The sequence below is a fragment of the Gymnogyps californianus genome, chromosome 2 (genome assembly GCF_018139145.2).
Source record: "Gymnogyps californianus isolate 813 chromosome 2, ASM1813914v2, whole genome shotgun sequence".
Taxonomy (NCBI): domain Eukaryota; kingdom Metazoa; phylum Chordata; class Aves; order Accipitriformes; family Cathartidae; genus Gymnogyps; species Gymnogyps californianus.
The window spans coordinates 90,773,818-90,800,909 of NC_059472.1; the positions used below are offsets into that span (position 1 = coordinate 90,773,818).

At 36.0% G+C, this 27,092-nt stretch overlaps 1 protein-coding gene across 2 annotated transcripts in view; it reads left to right on the plus strand.

Moving 5' to 3' along the window:
* RELCH (RAB11 binding and LisH domain, coiled-coil and HEAT repeat containing) overlaps positions 1 to 26,205 on the plus strand; it is an 86,776-nt gene extending 60,571 nt beyond the window's left edge. For both annotated transcript variants that reach the window (XM_050891445.1, XM_050891444.1), the window contains 13 exons: positions 484 to 640; positions 1,215 to 1,338; positions 2,439 to 2,487; positions 2,886 to 2,965; positions 3,847 to 3,953; positions 4,559 to 4,658; positions 8,921 to 9,003; positions 9,922 to 9,985; positions 11,580 to 11,718; positions 12,665 to 12,781; positions 13,857 to 13,945; positions 18,820 to 18,890; positions 25,408 to 26,205. In XM_050891445.1, the coding sequence (XP_050747402.1) occupies positions 484 to 640; positions 1,215 to 1,338; positions 2,439 to 2,487; positions 2,886 to 2,965; positions 3,847 to 3,953; positions 4,559 to 4,658; positions 8,921 to 9,003; positions 9,922 to 9,985; positions 11,580 to 11,718; positions 12,665 to 12,781; positions 13,857 to 13,945; positions 18,820 to 18,890; positions 25,408 to 25,528 (1,301 nt within the window). In that variant the 3' untranslated portion in view covers positions 25,529 to 26,205. The remainder of the gene's footprint in view (positions 1 to 483; positions 641 to 1,214; positions 1,339 to 2,438; positions 2,488 to 2,885; positions 2,966 to 3,846; positions 3,954 to 4,558; positions 4,659 to 8,920; positions 9,004 to 9,921; positions 9,986 to 11,579; positions 11,719 to 12,664; positions 12,782 to 13,856; positions 13,946 to 18,819; positions 18,891 to 25,407) is intronic.
* The last annotated feature ends 887 nt before the right edge of the window (positions 26,206 to 27,092 follow it).

Here is a 27,092-nt window from a genome sequence, read left to right on the forward strand (position 1 = left end):
TGGACATTGAGCCATTGACTACTACTCTCTGGATGCCACCATCCAGCCAATTCCTTATCCACTGAAAAATCCATCCATCAAATCCATATTTCTTCAGTTTAGAGAGAAGGATGTTGTGGGGGACCCTGTCAAAGGCCTTAGAGAAGTCCAGATAGATAGCATCTGTAGCTCTTCCCTTGTTCACTGATGTAGTCACTCCATCATAGAAGGCCACTAGGTTGGTCAGGCAAGATTTGCCCTTGGTGAAGCCATGCTGATGATAATAATTCCATAATCTCCCTCTACTGGTGTTTTCTCTTTTTAGGTGAGGGTTATATAATCTCTTCAGAGATGGATTTAACTCTCTGATTTTTAAAAAGTGAGTTGATAACCTTACACAGAAGGCCCTAAAGACTTCTGACTTTCTTAGCTATCTTTACTGACGTCCCTCCAAGGTATTTTCATCTTCTTTTGTTCATGATCGCTTGTTCTCTGCTGTTACAGTCACTAGATTTCCCCGACCCGTATCGCCTCTTCAGGATGTGGCCATCATCATTGGAAGCCGTGAACAATTAGCAGTGTTGTTGCAACTGTATGACTATCAGCTAGAACATGAGGGTACCACAGGCTGGGAGACTTTGCTATGGGTAGTCAATCAACTGTGAGTTAATTTGTATCTTACGATTCCTAATTTTAAAATGTGTCAAAATTAATAGTTCTTCAGCATGATTATATTTAACAATATTAAACACAAGAATTTTAATTATGATTGTGTTTAAGAATTATTAAAGAGGAAAAGATTGAAAATTTTTTTTAGGCATTTTAATTTTCATACTGAATTGACTTTGATTTTATTCAGAAAATATCAGCTATCTAGCAGAATGTGTAGGTAACTGCTTGCTCCGAAAAATTGTTTCTTCCATCTTTGCACTAGTGTAGTAAATTCTCTGTTGAAGGGAAGATTGTTGTGTTCTGAATATCTCATGAAATGTACTGTTCTGCAGTAACAGATGTTTGAAAATACAGGTCAGACTTTTCTGGCACTTAAAGCCTTGCTTTCTTCAAGGGTCAGGAATTGTACAGAACACGTAGAAAATTTTGTTACAACCAATAGTGCTCTGTGTGTGTATATATATTTATTAATATAAACAGCAAATCTGTACAAATATAACTGGAGAGAAACAAAAGATCAGAGTAGTGTTTAATATCCTTTTGTTTTCCTGAATTTTTTTTAGGCTACCACAGCTTATAGAAGTAGTTGGCAAGATCAATGTAGCATCAACTGCCTGTGTCCATGAGTTCTCTAGATTTTTCTGGAGACTTTGTAGGACATTTGGGAAAATTTTTACAAACACTAAGGTAAGATATTACCTTAAATATTCTACAAAAAGAGTACCTTGATAACATATATTCTTCATATTTACAGTGTGTCTGAATGCCTGCACTTTGTGACCACTTATATTTGCATGTCACACTGATGCTTTTCCATAAGGACGTTCAAACCTACTATTTTTAAACTTCTGTTTGCATCCTTTTGATTTCTGTTTCTGGCCATTTTGGAATGGCCTTCTCATCTTGCCCAACAAGGAAGGATTTGGTTGGTTGCTTTTTTTTTTTAACCTGTATTCTTCATATTTGCTTTGTGAATGGCATAGATAGTGGGAGAGAACATCCTAATTCTAGTGATTTAACTGTTTTCTTTCTTCAGAACAGCATACTGTTCAGCATTTGTGGTGTACATAAGTACTCTAGCCTGTACTTGATTGGAAATTTAAAATTAATGCTTTCCCTGCCAAAATATTTTCTATAGATGATATCAAAACATTTTTATTAAGGATATATATAATTTTTCTCAAGAAAATAACTTCTGAATATAATTAAAAAATATTTTAAAGGGAAATTATAAAACACGAGAGGGTTGCCTAAAGATAAAATTACAAAACAGGGTTAGCATTATGTGCTGCCTCCAGAGAGGAGATTAAAACCATTCTCTGGTCTTTGAAAGCCCCTTCTGTAAGTTATCGTTAGAACCCTTGCATCTATAAAATTGTTCTGATACTGATTAGCACAGCTATATTTTGGAAGAGAGCACTTCATGGATAGCAAAGACATAAAACTAAAACTTTTTTTTTTTTTTTTTTTTTTTTTTTACATATAGCTGGGTAAAACCATAAACCCTAACACCCAACTAAGCATATTGCCAAGAGACTTCAGCTTCTGTTATCAGGGGTGCTAAATACTGCTACCTCAGTGTGGGTACTCAATAGAAATTTTTATTCTCTTATGTCATATTTTCAGTTTTCATAAAAGCTGGCTATGCTTTTTAAAGGTTTTTTTCTTTCTGTACTTTCAAAATGTCCTTTTTCTGTTGGTTTGGGTTTTTTTCTCTTAATTTTTTCCTAAGTTAGTTGACACTGGTAACAGGTTTTCTTACATGGGATTCATCATCCTTTGCATAGGTAAAACCACAGTTCCAGGAAATCTTAAGACTGTCTGAGGAAAACATAGGTAAGTAGGTTTTTACTCAAATGAATAAAAATTGATATTAACCGCAACTGGACAAAACCTGTCAATCTCTTGTTCAAATAACATTTTCAGACTGCAGTTCTCAAATTTGTCATCTTTCTGAAATGTTGAAAATCTAATCTTAATCTGAATGGAACACTGAAGTTGTAGATTGTGTGTGTAAAGTACTAATAAAATCTCAAATCCAAATACCACTTGAGCATTATTTTAGCACGTATGTGCATGTACATATGTATATATATGTATATAAATTCTTCATGTATATATAAAAAGGTGAATATACATATAAACATATAAGTCTATGGTATATATATTACACGCACACATATATACACATATATGTATATATAAAACCTAAATTCTTCACTGTGTTTCATTAGATTCCACAGCAGGTAATGGAGTGCTAACAAAAGCCACAGTTCCCATCTATGCAACAGGGGTCCTTACATGTTATATTCAGGTAGGTTTGTTTATCTGTTTCTTTTTTAAATGTATAATAACATGTAAAATTTGTTCTACCAAAAAACCCTTACTGTTTTCTTTGAAAACTTACAGTGCTCTTGTGCTTTGAAGATAGGTGGATAAGTGGGCAGCTGTAAACACATTTAAAAGCAAAGTTTTCTAGTCAGGTTGTCTACTATGTTTAGGTGATAGTCATCAGTCTTAAAACCTGAATTCAGTAAATCTTAAAGTGACATCTGGCATCTTCACCACTGCTAACTCTCAGACATTGACAGGTGCCATGTGCCTCTATCAAAAATATTAATGTTATTCCATAAATGGGTTCTTGGCCATTTAACTGTGACCCCTGCAAACATAATTTTGCAAAATTTACTGAAACAGTTCAGCAGGTAGATTGCCATTTTGGGCATAGTTGGAGTCTTAAAATTCTAGTGTTACCTAGCACTAAAATAAACACTCCATAAATAATACTACCTAATCCTCCAGTAACCAGCAGTTAGGGACTGGCATATATGTAGCTTACAGGAAAAAATAAATACGTCATCATCTCACAGATGTTTAGTGGACTGTGAGCAATCACAAACTGTCAGGAGCCGTGACAGTGCTTAAGTACTTTTCTTAAAAATTTCTTTAGTAAAACAATTTGGATAATTTATGCACGAGTATGTGCTTAGTTGATGAAATACAGAAATACAGTCTCTTCTTGTGTTTGCTTTGAAAGGTTCTTGTTCTTAAACCACATTTTTGAAGTTAATAAGATGATTGTTAAAGGCTAAATCTAGTTTGTTCTCGTTCGTAGTTTCTCTCTTTCGTAGCTGTAGGTCATCACAACCACAGCAGTACTACTTCTACATTCAACATTGTACACTCTTCTTTCAGGAAGAAGACCGCAAGCTGTTAGTTGGATTCTTAGAAGATGTAATGACCATGCTTTCGCTATCCCATGCGCCTCTTGACAGCCTGAAAGCTTCATTTGTGGAACTGGGGTAAAGAATATGCCTTGGAGTTAACTAGATCTAACTAAGTTAGAAGTTTTTATTAAAAGCTGCCAATCTGGCTGTAATTTTAATAACTGTGATGCTTCGGATGAATAAAGCATATACTTGCTTTTTTTCTTTGGTATCTCACAAAATTTAAACTTTTAATCTCTAGGTTAAAAATGTAGTGGTAAAAAAATTCTGAAGTGTGAAAAAAGAAGCACCAAAAACCAAACAAAAAAACCTGCAAAAATCAGTCATTAAGAATAAAATGGGAATTCATTTTGTATTTTCCATACTATTATGATGTGTTCTAGATATGTATTTGCATTCAGTTCAGTGTCATAATTTATTGAAAATTGTATTCTTAAAGTTTTCTTTTAAAAAATGAACTTCAAAATGCAATATATTCTCTGGACAGCAACATGTTCCATATCCTTCAGAATGAGATAAATGTTATGTATGCTTCAGAAAGGATAAATGTGTTGGAGTTTTCCATTTGTTGAGCAATGGATTCTTGAGACTACATTTTGTAGACAAAGAACATATTCAGGGTTTGGGAGTTTTTTGTTTTGGTTTGGTTTTTTTTTGATTGCCCAACTGTTTTCTTTTAGTGCAAACCCAGCTTATCATGAGCTGCTATTAACTGTCTTATGGTATGGAGTTGTCCATACTTCTGCTCTTGTTCGATGTACAGCTGCTAGAATGTTTGAGGTAAGTGTTATCTGAACTTTTTTACACCTTTTTAAAACGAGATTTTATTTTTAAAAACAGTGATTCAGATAATGTTACTACATTCTTAAAAATTACCAATGGCTTAAGTTGTGTACTGTGTGATGGAGCAGGAAGTTGTTGTGCGGTGGTTTCTGTATCTGTTCTCTGTTCAATAGCACATTTTTCACTAAGCATTTTGTCATTAGCCACTTGCAAGATGTTTCTGTAGTAACTGTGTGTGTTCTTTGATCTGCTGCTGACTTGATTGTTGCATTCTGATTATTGCATGCTGAAAAACATTTTCCGATTATGAAAACGCATTTCATTGCTAAACTGTGTTCAAACCAGAGTTAAATACATTGTCAAATGTGTTTGCTTAGGTCTGTAGATAAACATAAACAAGCATCTCTCCGAGTTTTAACATTTGCTTTTGCTATTCACCGCATCATCAGTAGCCTAATTCACAAGTTACTGGTTTTCAGTACTTTTCATGTATACTCATACAATGCATTTGCATTGTGATTCAAACTAGTTTCTGTTGGGGCCAAATATGGTGGTAAAGACATACATTTAAGCAATGTTGTATTTTTTGTAAAAATTAAAATAATTTACGATTACTTTACTTGCCACATAGTGACAGCTTCATCTTTCCCTTAACATCTATAAATTTGTTCAGAATAAAGACTGTTACATTAACTAATAAATTTGCTTTTATTTCCTCATCATGCCTTTGTTTCATCAAGTGTTAATGAAAAAAGGCATATACAAAAACTCTGAGACATACTCCACTTGCTGAACAAAGAGATTACCTTTTTTTTTTTTGCATGTTAGAGATATTTCTAATCACACTATCTTTCTTGTGTGTGTGTGTTTCTTCCACATTTGACTCATTTGGATAGCTTTGCAGTAGACCTGTAGCTGAACCTGCCACCTTGTATCCATTTGCAAGAACAAATCTCAAGTCTGCCTCGAAAAAAAAGCACTTAACCGTTAGTGTTCTTTACTGCAACTCTGCAAGTCATTGCAGATAAAGCACTAAACAGCCACTTTAAGACATATCCTGAGACTTCAGTTGAAAACATCCAAATTTGTCGTCTTTTTTTTTTTCTTTTTCCCCCCCCTCCCTTCGAAAAGGAGATGGCAATTTTTGGTCACCCTTAAAATATTTTTGAGTTGTTATTTGGGGGGGGGTGTCTTTTTTTTAATCTGACAAGAATATTGCTTATATTTTATATTCGTAATGATAAGCTTTTTTTTTTTTTTAATAAGCATTAGCTAAACGTGAAAGACCTCAGTTACAACAGGCTGTTGTCTTGGTTGCAGTTTCTTTTCAAATGCAACTGCATGTTGATTATTTTTAGGCAGTCCTGCATGCTCTTTGACTGCTTGTTTCCTAGTATACTTCAGTTTTTACGAAGCATAGGCAACTTTGTTGCAGACACTTTTCTGACTTGAAAATAGTATCATATTGCCACTTCCTTGATAGCAATAGCAGACATATTTATACATGGCAATATGTAAGTTTGGGAAGTCACTTGTGTGAAGAGGTTTGTTTCACTTTTGGAAGATGCCTTCATTCAAGGGATTTCTGATATCTCAGAGGCTGCTGAATGGCAAAGCCCAGTGATTAGATAATAAGACAAAGAGTATGTCACCTGCAGGACAGCTATATGAGAACTATAAAGATTCTGAGCAGCACAGTGGTCTGTACAGCGGCACAGAGACTGCCGTGATGTGGGCCTGCCAGATTGCATTACCAAACCTTTATAGTCTGTTAAGGATTGGAAGGACACAGAAGTGATTTGGAGCCATTCTACCCCTTCTTTCCTTTGGGGGCAGGAAGCTTTGTGCTACCATTTTTAAGGTGTAGTATGCATAAGTAATGATCACACATTGATCTAGAGAAATGAAAACAGGATAAAAATTTGCATTGTCTGTCTCACTGTAACCTTACATGCTGCTACATGGCTTTGCCCATCCAGCTGTTTCTGTTGCTTCTGTGTTAATGTTTTCAGTCAGTAGTTTCCCATTTGAATGTTGATGCAAACGGATATGACTGCTGCTGGTTTGAACATGAAGCGCACAGCTGAGTTATAAGCTTTGTTGGTCTGTTTAGGTTCAAGGCTAGGAACACTTATCTTCAGAATGACACTTGAATTATAAAGCATGTTTTATTTTCTGTAAGACAGAATGATGCTGTTTACCATGCTTTACCGTAATTAGAAGCGTGGCAGCGCACATTGTCATGAAGCTGAGATCATTCTAAATTGTTTGCTAATTATACGAATCCCAAGCATTTTTTTTCAAAGCACTATATTACCTCTAGGCTTTTCTCAAAAATAAGATTAGTAAAGAAAACTCAAGTCCCTATTTGTTCAAAATTGAAAATAGTAAGCATTCCCTATTTTAATCAACAGGAAAATTGGTAAATCTGTATATGAGAGTAAGATCATTGTGGTCAGTGGGCTATGTCCTTAACAGCTGTTTGAAGAGTAGCCTATAAGCTCAACACATCAGCACTTTAAGTTGTTGCCACTGTAAATAATCATGAAATGTATTAGTGTTAAAATGTAGTAGTTGAACTGACATTCCTAATACTTTCTGAATAACAAGTATAGGAAGTTGCAGCTTTCCCCCTCCAGGTGCTTTGCAGCAATAACGCATATGGTCTTACATAGCTTAACAATTCTCTCCCCATTCTTCCTTCTCCAGTTATTATCTGTAAGGCCACAATATGTTCAGCGCATGCGTGCACCCATGCATGCACACACATGCATGCATGCACATACATGCACACACAAATATTGCTTAATAAAAATTACTGCTTTGTGTAGAAGGCTTCTGGAAAGTCAGGTTCCTTCCAATCTTTCACAGTGTACTTTGTTTTAAATTCAGAGTCGGTAAGGCAGGAATGCTCAAACAAATAACAGAATATAAAACCTTCTCTAGTGTTAGAGGGTGTAAATATTGCCTGCTTTTAGTACTGTGTGATATACTGACAGCTGCTGCTTTCCCCATGCCCTATGGATCTTACATGTTCTCTTGTTACACTGCTGGGGAGAAAAGCATAGAATTTAATTTGTGTTCATGATGTAATTTGAGTAATTAGGATATAGCTAAATATTAAAAAGATATCTAAAATTTCTCACAGAAGCTACTGATAAGCTTTTTATGTTTATCTCCTAAAATCAGCAAGTACATGCAGACTTCCTTACCTGAGATACAAAATAGAAATATCAACTTTCCCTTTTTTATTAATGTAGACAAAAAAAACCTGTTTTGCTGAATATGGAGACAGTTTGGAACTTGTCATTTTTGAAAATTAGTAGGTTTTCATATGTAGAAAACATATAAAGGGCATCTGCTACATATGCAGGAAACATACGCTTATGTGTAGCTACATAAGTAATGTAAAAAAAAATAAATCACCTGGGAACATCTAAATTCAAACAATTTTAACATATTTATGGGTAATAAATTTCACTGTGATCTCAGTTTTTAACATTTGGGATGTACTGCAACAAATATATCTCTTCCTTAGTTTGCAAAAAGACTTGGTGAAATACATTTCATGGATAATCCAAGGATTCTCCATTTTCTACCTGCGTAGATCAGCAAGGGAAACTTGGGAAGTTTTGCATACATACTGCTTGGATGGCGGTTAAATCTAAAATAGTCCTGAATGACTTTGAGGAAAGCTTAGTGGCATCTGGGAAGGTGCTGTTTGGCACATTGTAAAAGGTCTGAAAGGTATCACTCAGTGTGGGAAAACTACACACATTTGGCCTAGCTAAAGACATCTATGGCGTGTGACAGCCACATAATGTAATAAATACCATTCCATTGAGTTAGGAACAGCATTTAGATTAAACTGTCAAACTCAAATTGGCATTGCTTTAGTATTTAATTATACATCATTATATGTATAATTATAATACATAATTATATCAGTATTTGAATTATAATACATAATTACTTGCTAAACTTTTGAGCGTTCAAGTTTTAAAATAGCTGAAAATAGAGAAAACATCATCGTATTGTTGAATGAGTCAGGTTTATGCTGATTGCCAGACCACTTCAGCTTTCTTCATGCCTTTGCATATATGAAGCACTAGTGTAGCAGTATTTGCTTAGCTTCTAATTTTGGTTTGCTTTTTGTGTTTTTTCTTTCTCTCTCTTGGTTGTGCCGTTCTTCTTCCCATGATACTGTGCTCGCTCTTTCCGTGCATCACCTGTGATACCCCCCTGCTCCGACCATTCAGCTGTTGGTGAAGGGGGTACATGAAACTCTGGTAGCTCAGAGAGTTGTTCCTGCTCTCATTACTCTCTCCAGTGACCCTGAAATGTAAGTTTCCTGACTGTCTTATATACCTGGCATCCCTCTTAATACTTAGGAAGAAATAACCATCAGTTCTGTTTCTTATTCTAGCTGAACAAAAAATGAATTACTTTTAAACAAATGTAACTTTTAAGTCACTTATTTGTAAATAAAAAGGTTTACTGCAACACTTAGAACTGGATAAAATTGCTGAATAAACTTTAAATAGAAAACTTACTGTCATTTAATTTTTATGTTTATTTAATCACATTCTCAGTTTTGAAATTTGCTTACATCATTTCTAGCAGAAAGCTGGATGTTAATATGTTCTGTAATGCTGTCAGCTTTACTACTGCAAAATTAAATATCATCTGCATTACTGAAATGCAGAATAGTTTTGGCTGTATCTAATTTCTGATAGACAACCATAGTACTTCATTTCCTGGACATTCTGATGTGATATTTCTTTCAAGCTAAGGAGGGATGCTTTGCTAATCTCGCTAACAGGTTGTTACTAATAAATGCTAGAGCATGAATAGAGTCTTAATCATTTAATGTCTTCTGTGAGTGACTAAACCAAGAAAAACCCCAAGAGTCTGCCTGCCCATCCTCAGTCACAGCTAACCCAGTTCTTCAAGTTTACCAAACCATTTTTTATTGCATGTTGACTGGTTTACAGCTGACTCTTCGAGGCATGAGTGAAGCCTTAGTTGACAAGCGGGTTGCTCCGGCCCTTGTTACCTTGTCCAGTGATCCTGAATTGTGAGTTTCAGATTGAGACCTTGAGTTAATCCTGTCTGTCTTTTTCCTGGTCTGCTTTTTTTGTTTTGTCATTGCTAGAAACTAATGTAACTTAAAGTACTAATTTTTAAATTTTGCTTTATTTTTAATTAAGTTTATTCTTAATGTTTAATACATCTTAAAGACTCTATTTTTCTGTTGTAGTTCAGTCAGGATTGCAACAATTCCTGCTTTTGGGACCATCATGGAAACTGTTACTCAGAGAGAGGTAAGACACCTGTTGTCAGGCTGTTGGTTTTGTACCATAAGAAGTGGGTGATTTTTGATAAATCCAGAAATCCAGTAATTTATTAATGAACTTGGAGGGAAAAAAAAGCAGCTTATAGATTATTTCTTCCTTTGTTATATCCTCTTCCAAAATGCTTTCCAGTTTTGCAATGGTTTGGTTTTTTTTTTTTTTTTTGAAACAAACCAACCCTTCTTTTAACTAATAAAAACATTACCTTCTAAATATCAAGCCAAACATAAACAAAGAAAAACACATATGTAGAGGGGGAGGCCTGTGCTAGAAGATGGGAAATCCCATGCTCAAAATGTTTTTTAAAACTTTCTTCAATACAGTTGAGAAATCCAAGTCCATTATTTCCAAATAAAATAGCTTTACTTTAAAATGCTAACCAAAAAGTCATGGTGGGATTCAGTTACCTCCACATAAGTATATTGTACCATTTTAGATGCTTTAGGATATCCTGTTTGGCTTCCGACTACTTTAGAAGGGCACAAGTCTCTTGCAGTTCCTGTCATATCTGCTGGTTTAGCCCATGGTGTCCAAGATGGCATTAAAAAGACATCATAGTGACATAACTGAAATAATCCTTGAGGGTAATATAGATATGCAATTCCTCCTTGTTTTTTAAGTGATGAAACTTTGGTAATAAATCAGAATTCTGAAAAAGACACCCAGGATTCTGCTGTAAGCAGTAGAAATACTGTATTTTGTTTTATATAATAACTGTACAATCAAATTTCTTCTTAAAGTCCTCGCAACTTTTTGCAGAGCTTGCATTCTTCCTGTAATTTCAACATACTCTAAAAGAACGTGTTTGAGGAAATGTGAGTAAGAAGTCAGTGATGACTCACAAGTACTTGGAAGATGGATAAGTTACAATTTTGTAGCTTGGAATGCATGCCTATAATCAGTTGGGGAAGAATACTTTTTTGTTACCACACAAAAATTACTGTATCCATTGACACTAATTATAATAAGCCTTAGAGTACAGAGGTGATATCGCCTTCCAAAATGTATCAGAAAATGTTATATTTACAACTTTGAATGCAAATTAAATACTTATGTCATCTTAGATATATTTGTATTTTCAGTTTTTCTAGCCTTTAGTTGAAGAAATCTTTTTAATTTTAATTCCGTTGATTTTATGATGCTTACTTTTGCATCTGTCTTCTGCAGAAAATTTTTCAGCATACTAATTGAGATACATTACAGAAAAACCAATGTGAATTCAGTTCTAATTAAACAGGAAAACTCCAAAGATATTAATAGTAAGAGGGAAATTTTAATAGCAGGTAAAAAATGTGAGTATCAAAACAGAGGAAACACCGACTATATGGAAGCACCTGTCTATAGTTAAAGATAGATCAGATTAAAACACTGTCAACAGTCTTTAAATTGTAGAGCTGCATTGAAGACTTTGGAACATCCTGTCAGAAAAAATTGTAAATTAACAGAAGGTCCAAGGTTTGTCATCTGAAATATGGAAGATTACAGACATGCTCTGAACTGACCGTAACAGTTTCTAGCATCTTCATTCTTTTGTATACTTTTTATTTCTCTGGGAATATTTAAGCTTCTGGAAAGAGTAAAAATGCAGCTGGCATCTTTCCTGGAGGACCCTCAATATCAAGACCAGCATTCTCTACATACAGAAATCATAAAAACATTTGGAAGAGTTGGACCAAATGCTGAGCCCAGATTCAGAGATGAATGTAAGTTGCATCAGTGGGAAGATGCAGTCTTCCTCTTGCTGTCCCCAAGCTATTAGTATGCTGGTTATATTGTTTTGTTTTGTTTTTTTTTTTGTCTTTACAAAAAGTTTGATGAAAACTCTTGTTTTCAGAGTTCGATGTGTCCCAGTATTTAAGACTTTGCTAATATAACTTTCACTGTACATGACATTGGTGTATATATAGAACACCAGCACATGGTGGTGAATGATTTCAGAGCCAGAGGGGACCGTTCACTTTGCTGCAGAGCAAATTTGAAGTTGTCTTTTTTTTAATTACTTGATGTGTAAAATGCCTTCCTCTCCCCCCTCCCCCATTGCTTCACCCCCTGCTGGCATATAAATTTCAAGTATTCCACATATCTTTAAATGTAAGTGCATCCCAGATGAACAAAACAGCTTTTTTTCATGGCCCTGAAATGTAAAGCACATAGAAGAGCAAAGTCGATTGTTAGACTGTCTTAAAGATACTTGTAAACAAAGCATGAGGAGCTATCATGTCTCCGAACTGCAGGCATCTAGTTTAGCAGGCTAAACTCATTAGATAGGCTTCCTCTATAGTCAGTGAAGGTTTCTCATGACATGCATATCTCTGTCACTAGCTTATCAGCTGCATTTATAAAATAGAAGCATATTTTAGACAGCTAAGTAATAATGTTGCAAACTATTTTCTGTAAACTGTTACTATTTCAAAGGTACACTGAGGTACCTTTTTATTTTAGGTGGTGTTACCACAGTTTTATTTCAGGTTTGAGTTGATCAGTTAAATCCGCAAGGGCAGTCCTATCAAAAGCCATTATTTGCAGTTCTTATTCCACACTGATGTGTGATGCTTCTGATGCCTGCGATTGTCACTTAGCAACTGTTTAATGCTAAGCAAGTCTACGGAAAGCAATTTCAAATACTTATTCCAGTATTTACTTTTACAGTTGTTATTCCACACTTGCACAAGTTAGCCTTGGTCAACAACCAGCAGTCTGTAGATTCGAAGAGACTGGATATCGCTACCCACCTGTTTGAAGCCTACAGTGCTCTTTCCTGTTGTTGTATCCTTTTTTTTAGGTGAGGTTTAGCTGTTAATTCTCTGGTGGGGGTAGAAGATTAATGCAGTTTAGCTGTTAATTCTCTGGTGGGGGGAGAAGATTAATACTTGAGAAATAAATAAGTTTGTCTTTGAATATGTGATGTAAAACATGATCTGCTCAGTATAAAGAAGAGATTTTCACAGAAGGTGGATGTGGTGGGTTGACCTTGGCTGGGTGCCAGGTGTCCATCAAGCTGCTCTATCACTCCGCTCCTCAGCAGGATGGTGGGGAGAAAATAAGATGGAAAAAAACTCATGGGTCAAGATGAAGGCAGTTTAATAAAGCAAAAGCCGCATGTGGAAGCAAAGGAAAACAAAACATTCTCTACTTCCCATCAGCAGGTGATGTCCAGCCACTTCCTGGGAAGCAGGGCTTCAGTACATGTAGCGGTTGCTCTGGAAGACAAACTTCATAATAATGAATGCCACCCCCCCTCCTCCTTTCTCTTAGCTTTTATTGCTGAGCAGGCGTCACATGGTATGGAATATCCCTTTGGTCAGTTTGGGTCAGCTGTCCTGGCTATGTCCCCTCCCAAGATCTTGCCCACCCCCAGCCTACTGGTGAGGGGAGAATGTTGGAGAGACAGCCTTCATGCTGTGCGAGCACTGCTCAGCAACAGCCAAAACACTGGTGTGTTATCAACACCTTTCTAGCTACCAATACAGAGCACAGCACTATGAGGGCTGCTATGGGGAAAATTAACTCCATCTCAGCCAGATCTAATACAGTGGAACTGACAGATTTTTTTTTTTTTTTAAAAAAGGCTACAAAAACAAAGCCATTGATCTTAACCAATAAATTAAGAAAAAATGTGAAAAGAATGGTGTGGGTGTATGAAATATATGAAGTTAAATATGTTTAAGATCTTCTTTCTTTTTTATTAGTCATGAAGTGCCAAATGTTGTTCTGTTTTCTTCGGTTTTGCTGCTGTAGCTTGTCCCTGTGTTCAGTAGAATAACATTGTCAGAAGACAGAAAAAGAATTTGTGTAATTTCAGCAGACAATCCTTATAATACCTTAACAACCTCATTTTTAGTTATTTCAGAGGATTTAATGGTCAATCACTTTTTACCAGGACTTAAGTGTTTACGAACTGACATGGAACATCTCTCGCCAGAGCATGAGGTGAGCAGCTGTGTTTACTAACTGAGTATGAGATGCAGGTGGCAGCAAAAATTGAAATGTAATGGTATTTAAAAGCAAAAGTTAAGGAGAGCTACTCGTAAGTGGCATCAAGCATAGCACTGAGGGGTTTTTTTATAAGGAATAGGTCACATGATTTAAAAAACAGTAAAGTCTCTTAGAAGGTATTTCTAAGGCAAGGACCTCTGCAGAGAAATATTCAACTTTCAGAAATGCATGTAGAAACACAGATCTTTTTAGACTGAAGAAAAAGGAAATGTTTTTACCATCTGTTTTTTCATCAAAACAAGGGTACACTAAAATTAATGGTCACAATATCGTAGAATCATAGAATGGGTTGGGTTGGAAGGGACCTTAAAGGTCATCTAGTTCCAACCCCCTGCCATGGGCAGGGACACCTGCCACTAGACCAGGCTGCTCAAAGCCCCATGCAGCCTGGCCTTGAATGCGGATGAAAATTGGTGGAGTGCAGGAGAGAAATGATAGGCAAGGATGAGGAAAGTATAGTCCTGAAATACATGGGATGCACTTCATATCTGGAGTACTGTGTCCAGTTCTGGGCTCCCTAGTACAGAAGCATGGACCTACTGGAGAGAGTCCAGCAAAGGGCCATGAAGATGATGAAGGGACTGGAGCATCTGTCATAGGAGGAAAGGCTGAGAGAGCTGGGATTGTTCAGCCTGGAGAAGAGAAAACTCAGGGGAGATCTTATCAGTGTATATAAATACCTGAAGGGAAGGTGCAAAGAGGATGGAGCCAGGCTCTTCTCAGTGGTGCCCAGTGACAGGACCAGAGGCAGTGGGCACAAACTGAAACACAGGAGGTTCCCTCTGAACATCAGGAAACACTTTTTTACTGTGAGGGTGACTGAGCACTGGCACAGGTTGCCCACAGAGGTTGTGGAGCCTCCATCCATGGAGATACTCAAAAGCCGTCTGGACATGGTCCAGGGCAACTGGCTCCAGATGGCTCTGCTTGAGCAGGTGGTTGGACCAGATGATCTCCAGAGCTCTCTGCCGACCTCAACCATTCTGTGATTCTGTGAATTGTAAAAAGCAGATTATAATAAGCAGACAGGACAACATGGGAGCTAAGAAGATCACCTCTGGTAGAAGAGCTCACAGAAAGTAGCAAAAGAGAAGAGTTAGCAGGAGAAGCTGAATTGAGAAACTTGAAAATCTTGGCCGTATGTCTATGCCCTTTTTTGTAAATACTTGAAGAGGATGAACACTAACAAGATTGAAATGCATAGATATTAAGTCAGTAGCTGAAAACGAGAGACATAGTTTAGTTGCATGTTGGGAAAATCTTGACAGTATGAACATTTCAAGTGATGGAGGAAAAGATTTAATCAAAATGTACAAAGGAACGTCTTTCTGGTTTTTGAAGGTTAATACTACACTTTCATGGATTACTTTGTACTTCAGAAAAGTAATTACTTTTTCTTACGTTTGCAAGTGACTTAATTGAGGCGACTATGTTTTCTAGGAGTTCCAAGTTCTTATACTTCGTAACAAAGTCCCTTCTTCCAGTTATATTTTCAGTCTAATAGCCTATAGTCTCATTCTTTTATTTTCTGTGTATTATTATATTATTTTATATAATTTACCGTATGTGGAACAGGCTGTGAATTAATTTGATGAGCTTTCAGACCTAAAAAGAAAGAATCTGACTTCAGAGGGCAGAGTCAGAAGGTACAGTAGTGACCTGAGCATCAGTCAAAGGCAGCAGAATTGCACTTCCTTACTACAGGCAGCACTGGAGGAGATCTGGCAATGATACTCTGTATTGAGAGAGAGCTGGGAGATGTATTCTGCTTTGGGAAGTCTAAGAACGTGTCTGAAAACTGCAGTAGGCAAAAGTTGGTTTTAGTTTAATTTTCTTTGTTCTATCTTATTCACTAATGGGATAACTGATACAAATACTAATACTTCATTTTTGTATAGTAGTTAGTGCAACTTCTAAGGTTTAAGCACATAGTCAGTTCAAAAGATGCCCTGAATTAGAACAAAAGAACTTATTTCATTGAGTTTGAGTCTTGTAGCCAGAGAAGGAACTGAGGGCTTAAATAGGATTAAAAATAAATAAATAAGTAAAGACAGCTCTCAATCCTCCTTTACCACATTCTGCAACACTCTGATTAATTGGCTTCAGGCATGATGCCAAGTGCTTTATTTTTTTAGCCAGAGAGAAACATAAATTTAAAAACATTTACTCCTGCTCCAGTGGGTTAGAAAACTCACTACAGCTTTTACTGCAGAAATGGAAATCTGGTGCTTAATCAGCTCCTTGTTACAAGAGGGTGTTTGTAGGCACCATGATAGAGACCTCTGAGGCCCAGTTAGTTCTAGTGTCTGTCTTTCAAGCCTTCTGTCTTAAAATTATGTTTTCTGAAGTAAATGTGATTTACTGTTTCAGAGTTAGACATTTGCATAAACAGAATTAACCCTTTTCTCATTATTTTGGTCACTGTAGTGGTATTCACGATTCAAATGGCATATCAGTTACAAAAACACATATTCACAGAGTCTTAGCTCTTGTGGCTCTAACATCAGTACAGAGTTTATGCTTATCTTGGAAATGTAACATTTGTGGAATTGGTTTGTGATGCTATCAGGCAGCGTTTACCACTTATCCCTCATATTTGCTTTCCTTTCATTCATATAAACAAAAGTGCAAGTTGAGCATTTAAGACAGACCCTCTCATCTTTAAAATAAACATTTCACCTTGTGCAGACATTTCAGATACTTTGCCAGCATCTCTAGTTCCATGTCAAGTCCCTTCTTCCCCCTTCTCCACTTGCCTTCTATTTCCTTTCAAAATAATTGGATTTTGAGTTGCAAGATAGTGAGATATAATCAATACTTGATAAAAATATTTAGTCCATCTGCAGTATTGTTTATAATACTTAAGCACATGTTATGTCTCTTAAATGTCTCTAAATATAGAGTTACATCTCTAAAATATCTCTCTTAAAGGAGGTCTAAATGATTTCATAACCAGTCCTATGACCAAACAAAGAGAACCCAAGGGAATAGGTGTAAGCAGTATGTGCAACATCATAATGTAAAATTGCCATATGATACTATATTTATACCTTTCCTCTGTTTCACCCTGAACTTTAAGACAAATTAATTTGGGGAAGAGGGAAGAATTGCTCCACTTCATGCAAGAATTACGCAGCCTTCCTGCAAGGAGCTGTGCAGTGGATGAAGGCTCTATCCTGGTATTCAAATGATTCTGGGTCCTTGCTGAATTATTCTCCCCCTTGATCAAGACTTCATATTGTTGATATTTGGAACATCTAGATTCAGACAGATGTACAAAACAGTAGAAGTGCTCCAGTGCACAGGTAGAAATGCTAAGTAACAAAAATTATGGCCGCTATGCTTAGAAATTTCAGTTTTCTTTTAATACAGAAAGAAAAACTTGCTTTTTCACTGGAATTCTGAATGCATTTCTCTTGTACCTTTGTACTCTTAAGTACTTGCATAATATTTTCTGCAAATGAAGGACAGCAAATTTAGCAGTAAGAGTTGTAGACCTGTTAGACTCATACGCAGGTTTGAATGCTGCTTTCTGAAACATTCAATGGTATATAACACCTGCTATCCAAACTGTTTCAAATGTTGAAGTAATACTTTTGTGGAAATAGTGAACAGTGGCACAGATCTGCAGACCAGGCCATGTCTTACCGGTGTAATAAATGGTTTCAAAGGATATTTTGTGCTGCAGCTGTCTAATACGGATTTGACAGAAACCAGCTTTTTTATGTATATAAATACATTTAAAAATAGTTATGACTTGGTAGTAACCATTAGTGACTGATCTGTATTTTACAGATTGAAATTAGTTTCTTCCTTTATTGTATATATTCAGGTTTTGGTAAGAACTACTAATTTTAGTTGCTTGTAGCTTTGAGATTTTAAGTTTAGTGTCTCAAAGAAAGTGCTTAGCTTTATCCTGAGCTGTGAGCAGAGAAAGTTTCCATTTATGCAGTGGGTATGTGTGTGTGTGTATATATATATGTTTATAGTTTCACACTCTGCATTGCAACTGTTTTGCCTAAGTGTTTCAAATGCTTTTTTCTTAATGTGTTAAAACAGTACTGTTGTGGGCAGGGCAGGGAGTTATATACCTGTCCAATGAATTGTATGATTTCTTTCAAAGCCTGCTATTGGAAAACATTCCTTTGTTTTTGGTATGCTGGAGAAATGTAAAATGTCAGTGTAGAGGTGTTTTTAGTCTTAAATATTCTGCAGAAACCTTTAACGCTGCAATAGCTTAAGAAAAAAAGCCTTGATTCATAGAAACCCTGGAAGACACCAGTGAAATGATACCAAGTTTGCTTTAGCACTTCCTTTCCATTAAGATGTTGTCTTAGAATGCCATCACACTTTTTTCTTTTCTTTCCTTGCTTTTTCTTTCATGCATAATGTTGATAGAGATATGAATTTTAAAAGGTACTTGAAAACTCTCTAGAGGGAAGATGAATGTATGTCAAAGTTAATCACTAATAAATAAACGTATTGTTTGGAAAAAGGAAGATAAGGAGGTGTGTCACAGAAGTGAGTTTGCTTTAGCTCTATTTTAAAAAGCCAGGGGAAGCAGGAGGGAGTCTTGAACTCCTGTAACTATTTAAAAAACATTTCTTCCTTAAAGTATTTTGAATGGTTTTGTTGTTTCTAGCTGCAAGGCATTATTGGATAGCTGGAATTTAAATGCACTTGAAAAACAACAGAGAAACTTTTTAAACAGTTCTGCTAATGTCAGAATTAGTTGCGGAGTAGATTTTGTACAAAGTGTTAATGTAAAAGAAAAAATGTCATGTATGTCTCTTCCTTATGTGTCTTAGGTTATTTTAAGCTCCATGATAAAAGAGTGTGAACAGAAAGTGGAAAACAAGACCGTCCAAGAGCCGCAAGGGTAAGACTTCCACTTCTCTTTTTTCTGTGCCTTCAGAGTAATGTTCTGCAGAGTGTATTCCATAATGGTGTCCAAGGCTTGTGACCAGAAATCCCGCACTGACATATTCTGTATTTGAAAGCAGATTTTAGGAACTTTAATTCAGTTTGTGGTTGTTTCTGTCTCCAGTGTAAAACACAGGACAATACATTTTTATTCATATCATAGCAATGACGTTCTTGTTTTCCCATGTTACTTTGTTCTTAATTTTTTATCCATTTAAAGGAGTAATTGAATTTCTGTCCTGAATCTGAGAAAGCAGGGAGTGCTTGGCCTAAGTGCTTAGAGCAGCACAAGTGGCACGCACCTTGCAACCCTCTTTCATGGGGGTGGCCTGCAGGCTGAATGAATTGTTGTGGTCATGGTAATGACCTGCTCCAGGCTGCTGTCTTTGCTTGCATGTGACTAACGCACACGAGAACAGTTTCTCCAGTGTATAAACTGACCTACCTGTGTGAATATGCTGTTCAGTAAATATGTTGGCTTTGGGAAAATGCCACCTATGTTGCACTTCAGTAAAACACCCATTCTACAAATGCACAGTAAACCCAGCTCTCCAGTGAGGCATCAGACACATGGTGCATATGCATCAATTTGCCTCGTGGTAGAGGTGGTATCATATCTGTGTGTCTCCTGATAACAAAAGAAGCTAACAGGCCCACAAATTTGGAAAGCTAAGCATCATTATGATGAGCTGTATGTGTTCTTTTGCCTTTTTGTTGCCTGGAATGGCATACCAGCAGCTAACTTTTCATGGATTATTATATAATTTAATAAATCCTTAGCAATGTTGCCAGGAAGAGTTTGAGAAGAAACAGTAGGTATCTGAAAAAGAGAATCTGTCCTCAGTCCTGATACATTGCCATGGGAATCAAGACAATTACTGATACTTGTTTATGTCATGCTTCCCTATCTGTAACAAACTGATAGAATTTACTTCTTGGAAGAGCTTAGGCAAAATCCTGGAATCAATCGGTAGTTTGAGAACGACTAAAATAGGAAAGGTGTACAACAATTGAACAGAAGAGACACAGTGTGGAAAAAAAGTCAGTCTCTCATGCACCAAATAAAATATCTCATGCTTTACTAGTGGTAATTAGCCTGTTTACTGGTGTAGTTGATAATGAATGGAGTGTAGAATCCATTTGAGACATGAGCATCGTGTCAGCTCTTAAAGGTGTACTAGAAATGAACTTTAGACTTTGGAAGTGAAATAATTTTAAGACTAAAAATGTCCAGGTTCTACAACAAATCGCAATCCGTACTGTATCTGTTCTAATAAGGTAGTTGATTCTGTCTAGTCATATAGAAGTCCTGTCTAAGGGAGAAGAAATACAAAACCTTTAAGATGTGAAGAATGCACTGTCGGTCACCTTCTTTCCTCTTTCCTGTTTGTGTGGCAGTATTATGAAGTAGGGACTGTACTGACTAAGTGTATTCCAGTTGAGGGGCAATTTTCATGATGAAATAGATATTTCTTTGACATATTAGTTATTCACAGAATAAGAACAGGTTTATTTGACTTAATCACTCCACAGGCATGTTCCTTGCTTGCAACATAAATAGCCAGTCAGTCAAGAACCAAAAAATGCATTCATTCATGCTGGTTTTTTTCCCAGGGCTTCACTATGTTACTTCCTCGAGTTTTGTACTTTTGCCCTTATCCTTTCTGTCTTCTCTTTAAATGGAGCTTTCCAGCACGCATATCTGTGTGTCCCCCCAATAGCCGTACTCTGAATGCCCATCCCCTTCCTGTATCCTTCAGATTCTTCAGCAGCTGTGTATTTGCTTTTTATTTTTAAAGAATGGTGAATGCTCAGCTTGCCTTCAGCTATATTAAAGGTTGGCACTTAAGCCAGCTGTTTTCTCAGAAAACACCTACCAATAATGATTCTTGGCAAGATAGAAAGTTGCTAGTTGCCCCATTAGACCCATCCTACTTTTTGCAAGTAAGCTTTAGTTTTATCAAGGTCTTCCCTGTACTATGTACCTTGCGTAGTAGGTACCCAATAGGTAATTGTGATAAGGCAGAATTAACAGCCAGACTCTTTGCAGATCTAATGCTAAGCAATTGCTGTAGACTCTCACCGACCAACCTGTGCAAGGACATCCCTCCACATAAGCAATGACTTAATATTTTGACTAACAGGTTGATTCATTAGAATCAGTTGCATACATGGGCATCTATTACTTTGCAAATATTTCCCCTGCCTGGGTTTTATGGACTCTTTTTTTTAATCTACAGACTGATATTCTCTTTTCATTTTTCGTTTTCATTCTTTGTGCAATAAAAAAGCCACCACCTCAGACTTTGACTATGTAAAGAAAAAAATAAAAGCAGTGTATGTATCTCTCTCTATATATATAAGATAAGAATTTATGTCTGATAAATGTTTTTTTGAAGTAAATGAACTTATCACTTCGTGAGCAACTTCTCAACAGCCTTTTAGGAGAGATGATTAGAAAATATGAAATTGATTCCTTCTCAGGCAAATGTATTCTGAAAGAATTATTTTTCTCTCCCAGAATGCAGCAAATGTATGCAATATCAAACTGGTCTCTTTAAAGAACACCATTAACCTTAACCCAAAGGGGTTTTATTATCTTACCTGTATTAACTGAACTGTGAAACCTAAGGTTATGAAACAAAATTTCTTGGCTGAGCTCTTCATAATTCTCAAGTGTTGCTCTTCAGTTGGACAGGATTTTTAATTTTTTGTTTTTAATGTGTGCTTTTGCCTCTCAAATGTTTTAACCTATTTAGTTCATCAAAGCTGTTCACTGTGTGGCTAGAGTTTGAGTGATCAACTTTTATTTCATGTAGGTTTAGGCTTAGCTTGCTTTAGCTTATATCAGTGCAGACATGTTAACCTAAATGTAAGAAGTCTGTATTACTTAAATTCCCTCTTATGAAAATGTTTTGAAATCACAGTTAGTCCTATTAAGCCATTGCTGAAACAGATAAATGCAAACATGATACAACATCCAGTATATTTTCATTTAGAATGCAACTGCTTAAAACTGTAAGATTTGAAAAGGGTAAGTCTTCACAATGTGTTGCTTCATTCTTTAATTAGCCTTCCCCTTTCTTGTTCAAAATCAGGCTATGGTTACAGTCTTTTACTGTACAAAACTAACATGAAATATTTTACCACTGAAGAAGTGACCTTTTCATATACATGAGTATCTCCTTTTTCTTGCTAAGCCCTTGCCAATTTCAGTTCCTAATTTCAGTGTTAAATATATATTTGACGAAGGATTTAAATGCAACTAGGAAATAAACTACTGGGTTTTGTTAACAACATGAGAATGTATGCTCAAAAATAAAACGGGATGTAAAAGCAATCATAAGATGTTGTTGGTTATCTTGTCTTTGCCCCTTACTGTTAGAAAAGGTTGGTCAAATAATATGGGGTCACAGAAATAGTTTTTAAAAAAAGATTAAACTTTGTCTTTTTAAATATTGGATAGCCACTTTTGTTAAACATTTTCTTTAGCAATTAACGAGGTATTTCAATCATGGGTAACAACTTACGTTACAAACTGATTTTATAAAATGTCCAGCATGAATGTTTGTTTTGGCCTAAAGCTTCACCATAAAACAGGCAGAATTCTGTGTAGCATGTAATTCATGTAGACACTGGTCAAAATTTTGATGTTTACACGTTATTTTTGTTTGTGCGTTGTTTTTTGTTTTGTTTTTTAAATAATGAGTAAATGCAAAGACTTTTCTATAGGACTACTTGTTTCAAACAAGGTATGTATTGCCTTGTTGGGTTCTCTGATTACTTTTTAAAGACATGAGACTCAAATTACTTGATTTCATATTGTTTTTATTATTACGTTTAAATGTTCAATTTGTAAAGTAATAGAAGTACTTTTGGGGCATATTTAAACTTCTACGTATGTTGAGTGTTGTGGATTATCTTTCTATTTACAGTAACATAATATTAGAAAACATGAACTTCTAAACACTCCAGTTCTTAATTTTTAATGTCAGATGACTGATATCCCCCAAAACTGTTTTGAAAGTCAATTGAACATTTCCTGATTTTCCTCAAGGTTATTCAGGATCACTAGAACAATGACAGCACAGTTTGCTTAAAACTACAGGTTTGTCACCAGTTGCTAGGCTTTTTTTTCTGAAGTGAGCAATTTTATTTTCTTAATGTTGCTAATGCTTGGAATGTACTGTATTTCCCAAATGATTTTCCCTAGTTACACACAACTCCAGGATACATCATAGGCTGGAATAGCTTCTTGTCATTAGCTAGCTGATAGTGAATATAAACTGTTATTTACATAGTTTATATGCCCTTGCTTTATCATGAAATCAAGGGAAATTGCACAGGAAATCCATCTTAGAGTAGTAGTAACTTACCTGCTAAGTTTTTTATCAACTGGAAATATGCGATTCCTTAGTTGACTGTACATGTTTAATCAAGCTAAAGATGTCTGGCTATGTGATTGTGCCTGAAAGAAATATTTCACTTAAAAAGTTTGTCAGTCATTTCAAAACAGCTGTATGTCTTCATCACTGGCTGCAAAATAGAATAAAAAGATTATTATTTTTAAATAAAATGTCAGTTTTAATCAGATGTTGTCTAAAAAGAGATACAACCTGAGAACAATTTTCAAAATTTTAAACTTTACTAAAAATTCAGACATCATACTTTCAGTAAAATGATGCTTAAACACTAAATATTAGATAATGAGGAACTTTACAGTGCTTTCAGAAAATACCAACTAATAATATTTAAAATGAGATGATTGATTTGAATAACCTGTTCCATTAATAGGAGATGTACTGAAAAAAATACCTAAGAATATGTTTTGTGATACTCTTAGGTATGCTACGTGAGGCATACTTAAGGCCCCTTCAAGGATCTTGGTCCATTAGGCACTGTGGAAATGCAGAAGACAGGGAGTCGCTTCAGCCTAAAAACTAGAAGGGATGGGGGATACATTTGAGGGGATATAGTTATGATACAATTAGGCTATCTGTAAATCCACAGTACAGCTTTAGTGAGAAGCTTCGCTTTTGTTTTTTCAAGTACTCTGTTTAAAAAGAACCAGAATTCGTTACCGCTAAGCACCTTTTTTTTGTGGTATGAAATAGGAAAAAATACTGAATGAATCCCTGCTACCTTTGAAGAAATCATTCAAATTCTGTTGAAGCAATTTGGAGTTAACTTCAACTTGACCTGCCTTGATGCAAAAGTGTCTAACAGAACTGTTTATAACCGTGCAGACTGACAAGTCAGTTCCTGGAAGCTGGCCTGTGCCAGTAAGACAGATCTTGTGATCTTAAGTATAATTTTGAAACGCAGAGTCAACGCTGAGCTCACAAGGGAGAATTTAACTGGTAATGTTTTGTAAAATTGGCCCTGTCTAATGTTGAAAAATGTTTGCCATTTTAAATACAAATATAGGAAGTATGGAATATTTATTAATATTCCTGCTATCATGCATTTGCTTTGTTGTACTCTGTCTTGAGACAGATTACTCCTGCTAAGCTAAACAGTTACATATATCTGAAGTTGAACTCACTGATATGTTGTAAATTTAAAAAAAAAAAAATCAGTTAATTTTGCAGCATTGGGATAATTTCTTAACATGTTGTTCGAAGTTGTAGCATCTTGTAGGTCCAGCATTGATTTGGCTTGCTCCTCCTAGTCCAATTTGTGGGAAAACTGCAGACTCTCCATTGTCTTCTCTCGTACATATGAAGTAGGAACACTCAAGCAAAGGTAGTAGGAGTTCACAACAACCAAAAGGAAAGCTCTTTACCCAGCGAGGGGTAGACCTAGTAGGACTCAGTGCCCCAGGGTGGAGCTTACAAGAAACTTACAAGGGGAACAAGGGGATTGAAGGAAAGCTGAACAAGTAATGTAAAATAAAGATTCATTGGGAGTTACTAGATTGACAGTCCACACCAATTTTGAACTCTGCTCAGGTGGAAATATTTGGAAAATAAGAGAGTTGGAAATTAAGGAGAGAGGTCACTGTTGTGTACTTACCTTGCTTTTACTCTTCCCTACATGTCTGCTAATGGTCACAATGTCGGAGGCAGGATACTTGGGCTAGATAGATCCTTGGTCTGAACCAGTACTACTGTTATGTTAAATAAAATTGACATTTCCAGTGAGAAGGTAAAGCCGATCTTTTGCAGAGGTATTTGTCACTAGAGCAATTGCCAAATAGATAACAAATGCTAATGTGGTGACTTCTAAAGGTAGTAAAAAGTAGTGTGCACAAAAATAGTTTGCAACTTTTCACTAGAACTGTGAGGGCAGGATAATTCATTTAACAGTGTGTATTTGGGCTTAGTGGTGATGGTTTTTCAGTTCTTGATGGACTGGTCTTTTGTGATCTTGAGACCTCTAAAATGCAAAGACAATTCAGTTGCTTATTAAATAACAGCACAGCGTTCTTTTTCCTTTGTAGTCTTATGTCACTATATTTTTTACTTTACTAGCTCAATGTCGATTGCAGCGAGCCTTGTGAGTGAAGATACAAAGACCAAGTTTTTGAACAAAATGGGCCAGCTGACTACATCAGGTGCAATGTTGGCTAATGTGTTTCAGAGGAAGAAGTAAGATGGGAAAAGGAACTCCCAGCTAACACTAAGATGGACCTCACAGAGACTGGTTCCTGTACTTGAAGTACTTGCCTTTTAATTTTTTTCTGTCTTATGTTCTTGTAGTATAATTTTATTCTAACCTCCAAAGATATTTGCACTGCTTTTGAATATCGCTGTGTATCTGTTAATTTTGGGTTAACTGTGGTTGATATAAAACTGAAATCATAGTCTGTACCAAGTCCCTGTTCTGTATTCTTGTCTTTCCAGCATAATTTTTTTTATATAGTGGAAGGGTTTTGTTTTGGTTTTTTTTTTTATTTTCTGACAGGATATCAGCAAATATCTGTATTATACATGGAGCTATTATGACGGTACTTAAAATAATGTAAATTTGAAGTCATTGTCATGAAGTAATAAAAGTGGAGATTACTTATGTATTTAAATTATGAAAGAGTAATGCAGATTTTTTTATTATGTTTCTAAAAAGAAGAGGAAGAGCCACCAGCATTTGTCTGTGCTTCTAGGGTTGTTTTTGTAAGTATTGTGCATCTTGAATCTAGAGGAATTGCAGTATCTAATGTATGAGACTGCTTGCACTGCATCAGTCTGCGGGGAATGCTCATGTTTCAGATGCTTTATGCTGACATTGTAAATGCTGTACAAAGTCCTTCAGATAAAATTCTCACATCTGTTGTGGTTTTTTGAGGGATGTTTCCTTTTGTTGGGGTTTTTGTTTTATTTTAAAGCACTTTAACAACCAGTCTACACACCCAGAGGCACATCCACTAAGTAAAAGAAAAACATGATAAATTAATAAATGTTAACAAATGTATAAGCTACTATACAGGGGTCCCAGCACAGTTCTGCAGACAGAGGAAACTTACTTAGGAGAAAGAGTACTTTAATCTTGCAGTCAGTGTGCAGTTCTGTGTACTGTGAAAGATAAAATTAAGATATCTTGTTGTTTAGATTGAATCTCAGTTCAAATTTCATTTCAGAGTATTTGAAATTAAGTTTGACATGCAGTTTCTTTAAAATGTTAAGTAGACTGCATACATACTCCTTGTAATGTCATTTTTATAAAGTATCTTCAACAACTACCAAATATTTTTGTTAGCAAGGAAGCATTAACAACTAAATCCTTTTATGCAGCACTTTGTTTTTTCCTTCTTTATGTCCATGTAAGCTTCTGAAAGTAAACTCAAGTGCATGCATGAACTGGTATGAGGTAGCAAAATATAGAAGCTCAGGCCTTCTCTGACACGGTACCATTCAGTTGGAAGTATTAACATCTTTGAGGACAGGGGAAGCAAAAGGAGTGAGGGAAGAAAGTATTCACTTCTGAAACAGAATACGGATGGAGTAGCACTTCGCGTATTGCCCTTAGATGGAAATAATGGAGATAATTTGAGACTTCTAACTGCTTCGTGTCTGTGCCTGTTGGCTCTGCATATACAGTTGCCTGCCATGTTTGTGTTGTGACAGGTCCTGCTGCACACTGGCACACTGTCGGTCCCTTTGCACTGCACTGATGAGACATTTTTCTTAAGATTACAGACAGCTCCATGCCTTCTTGTTGC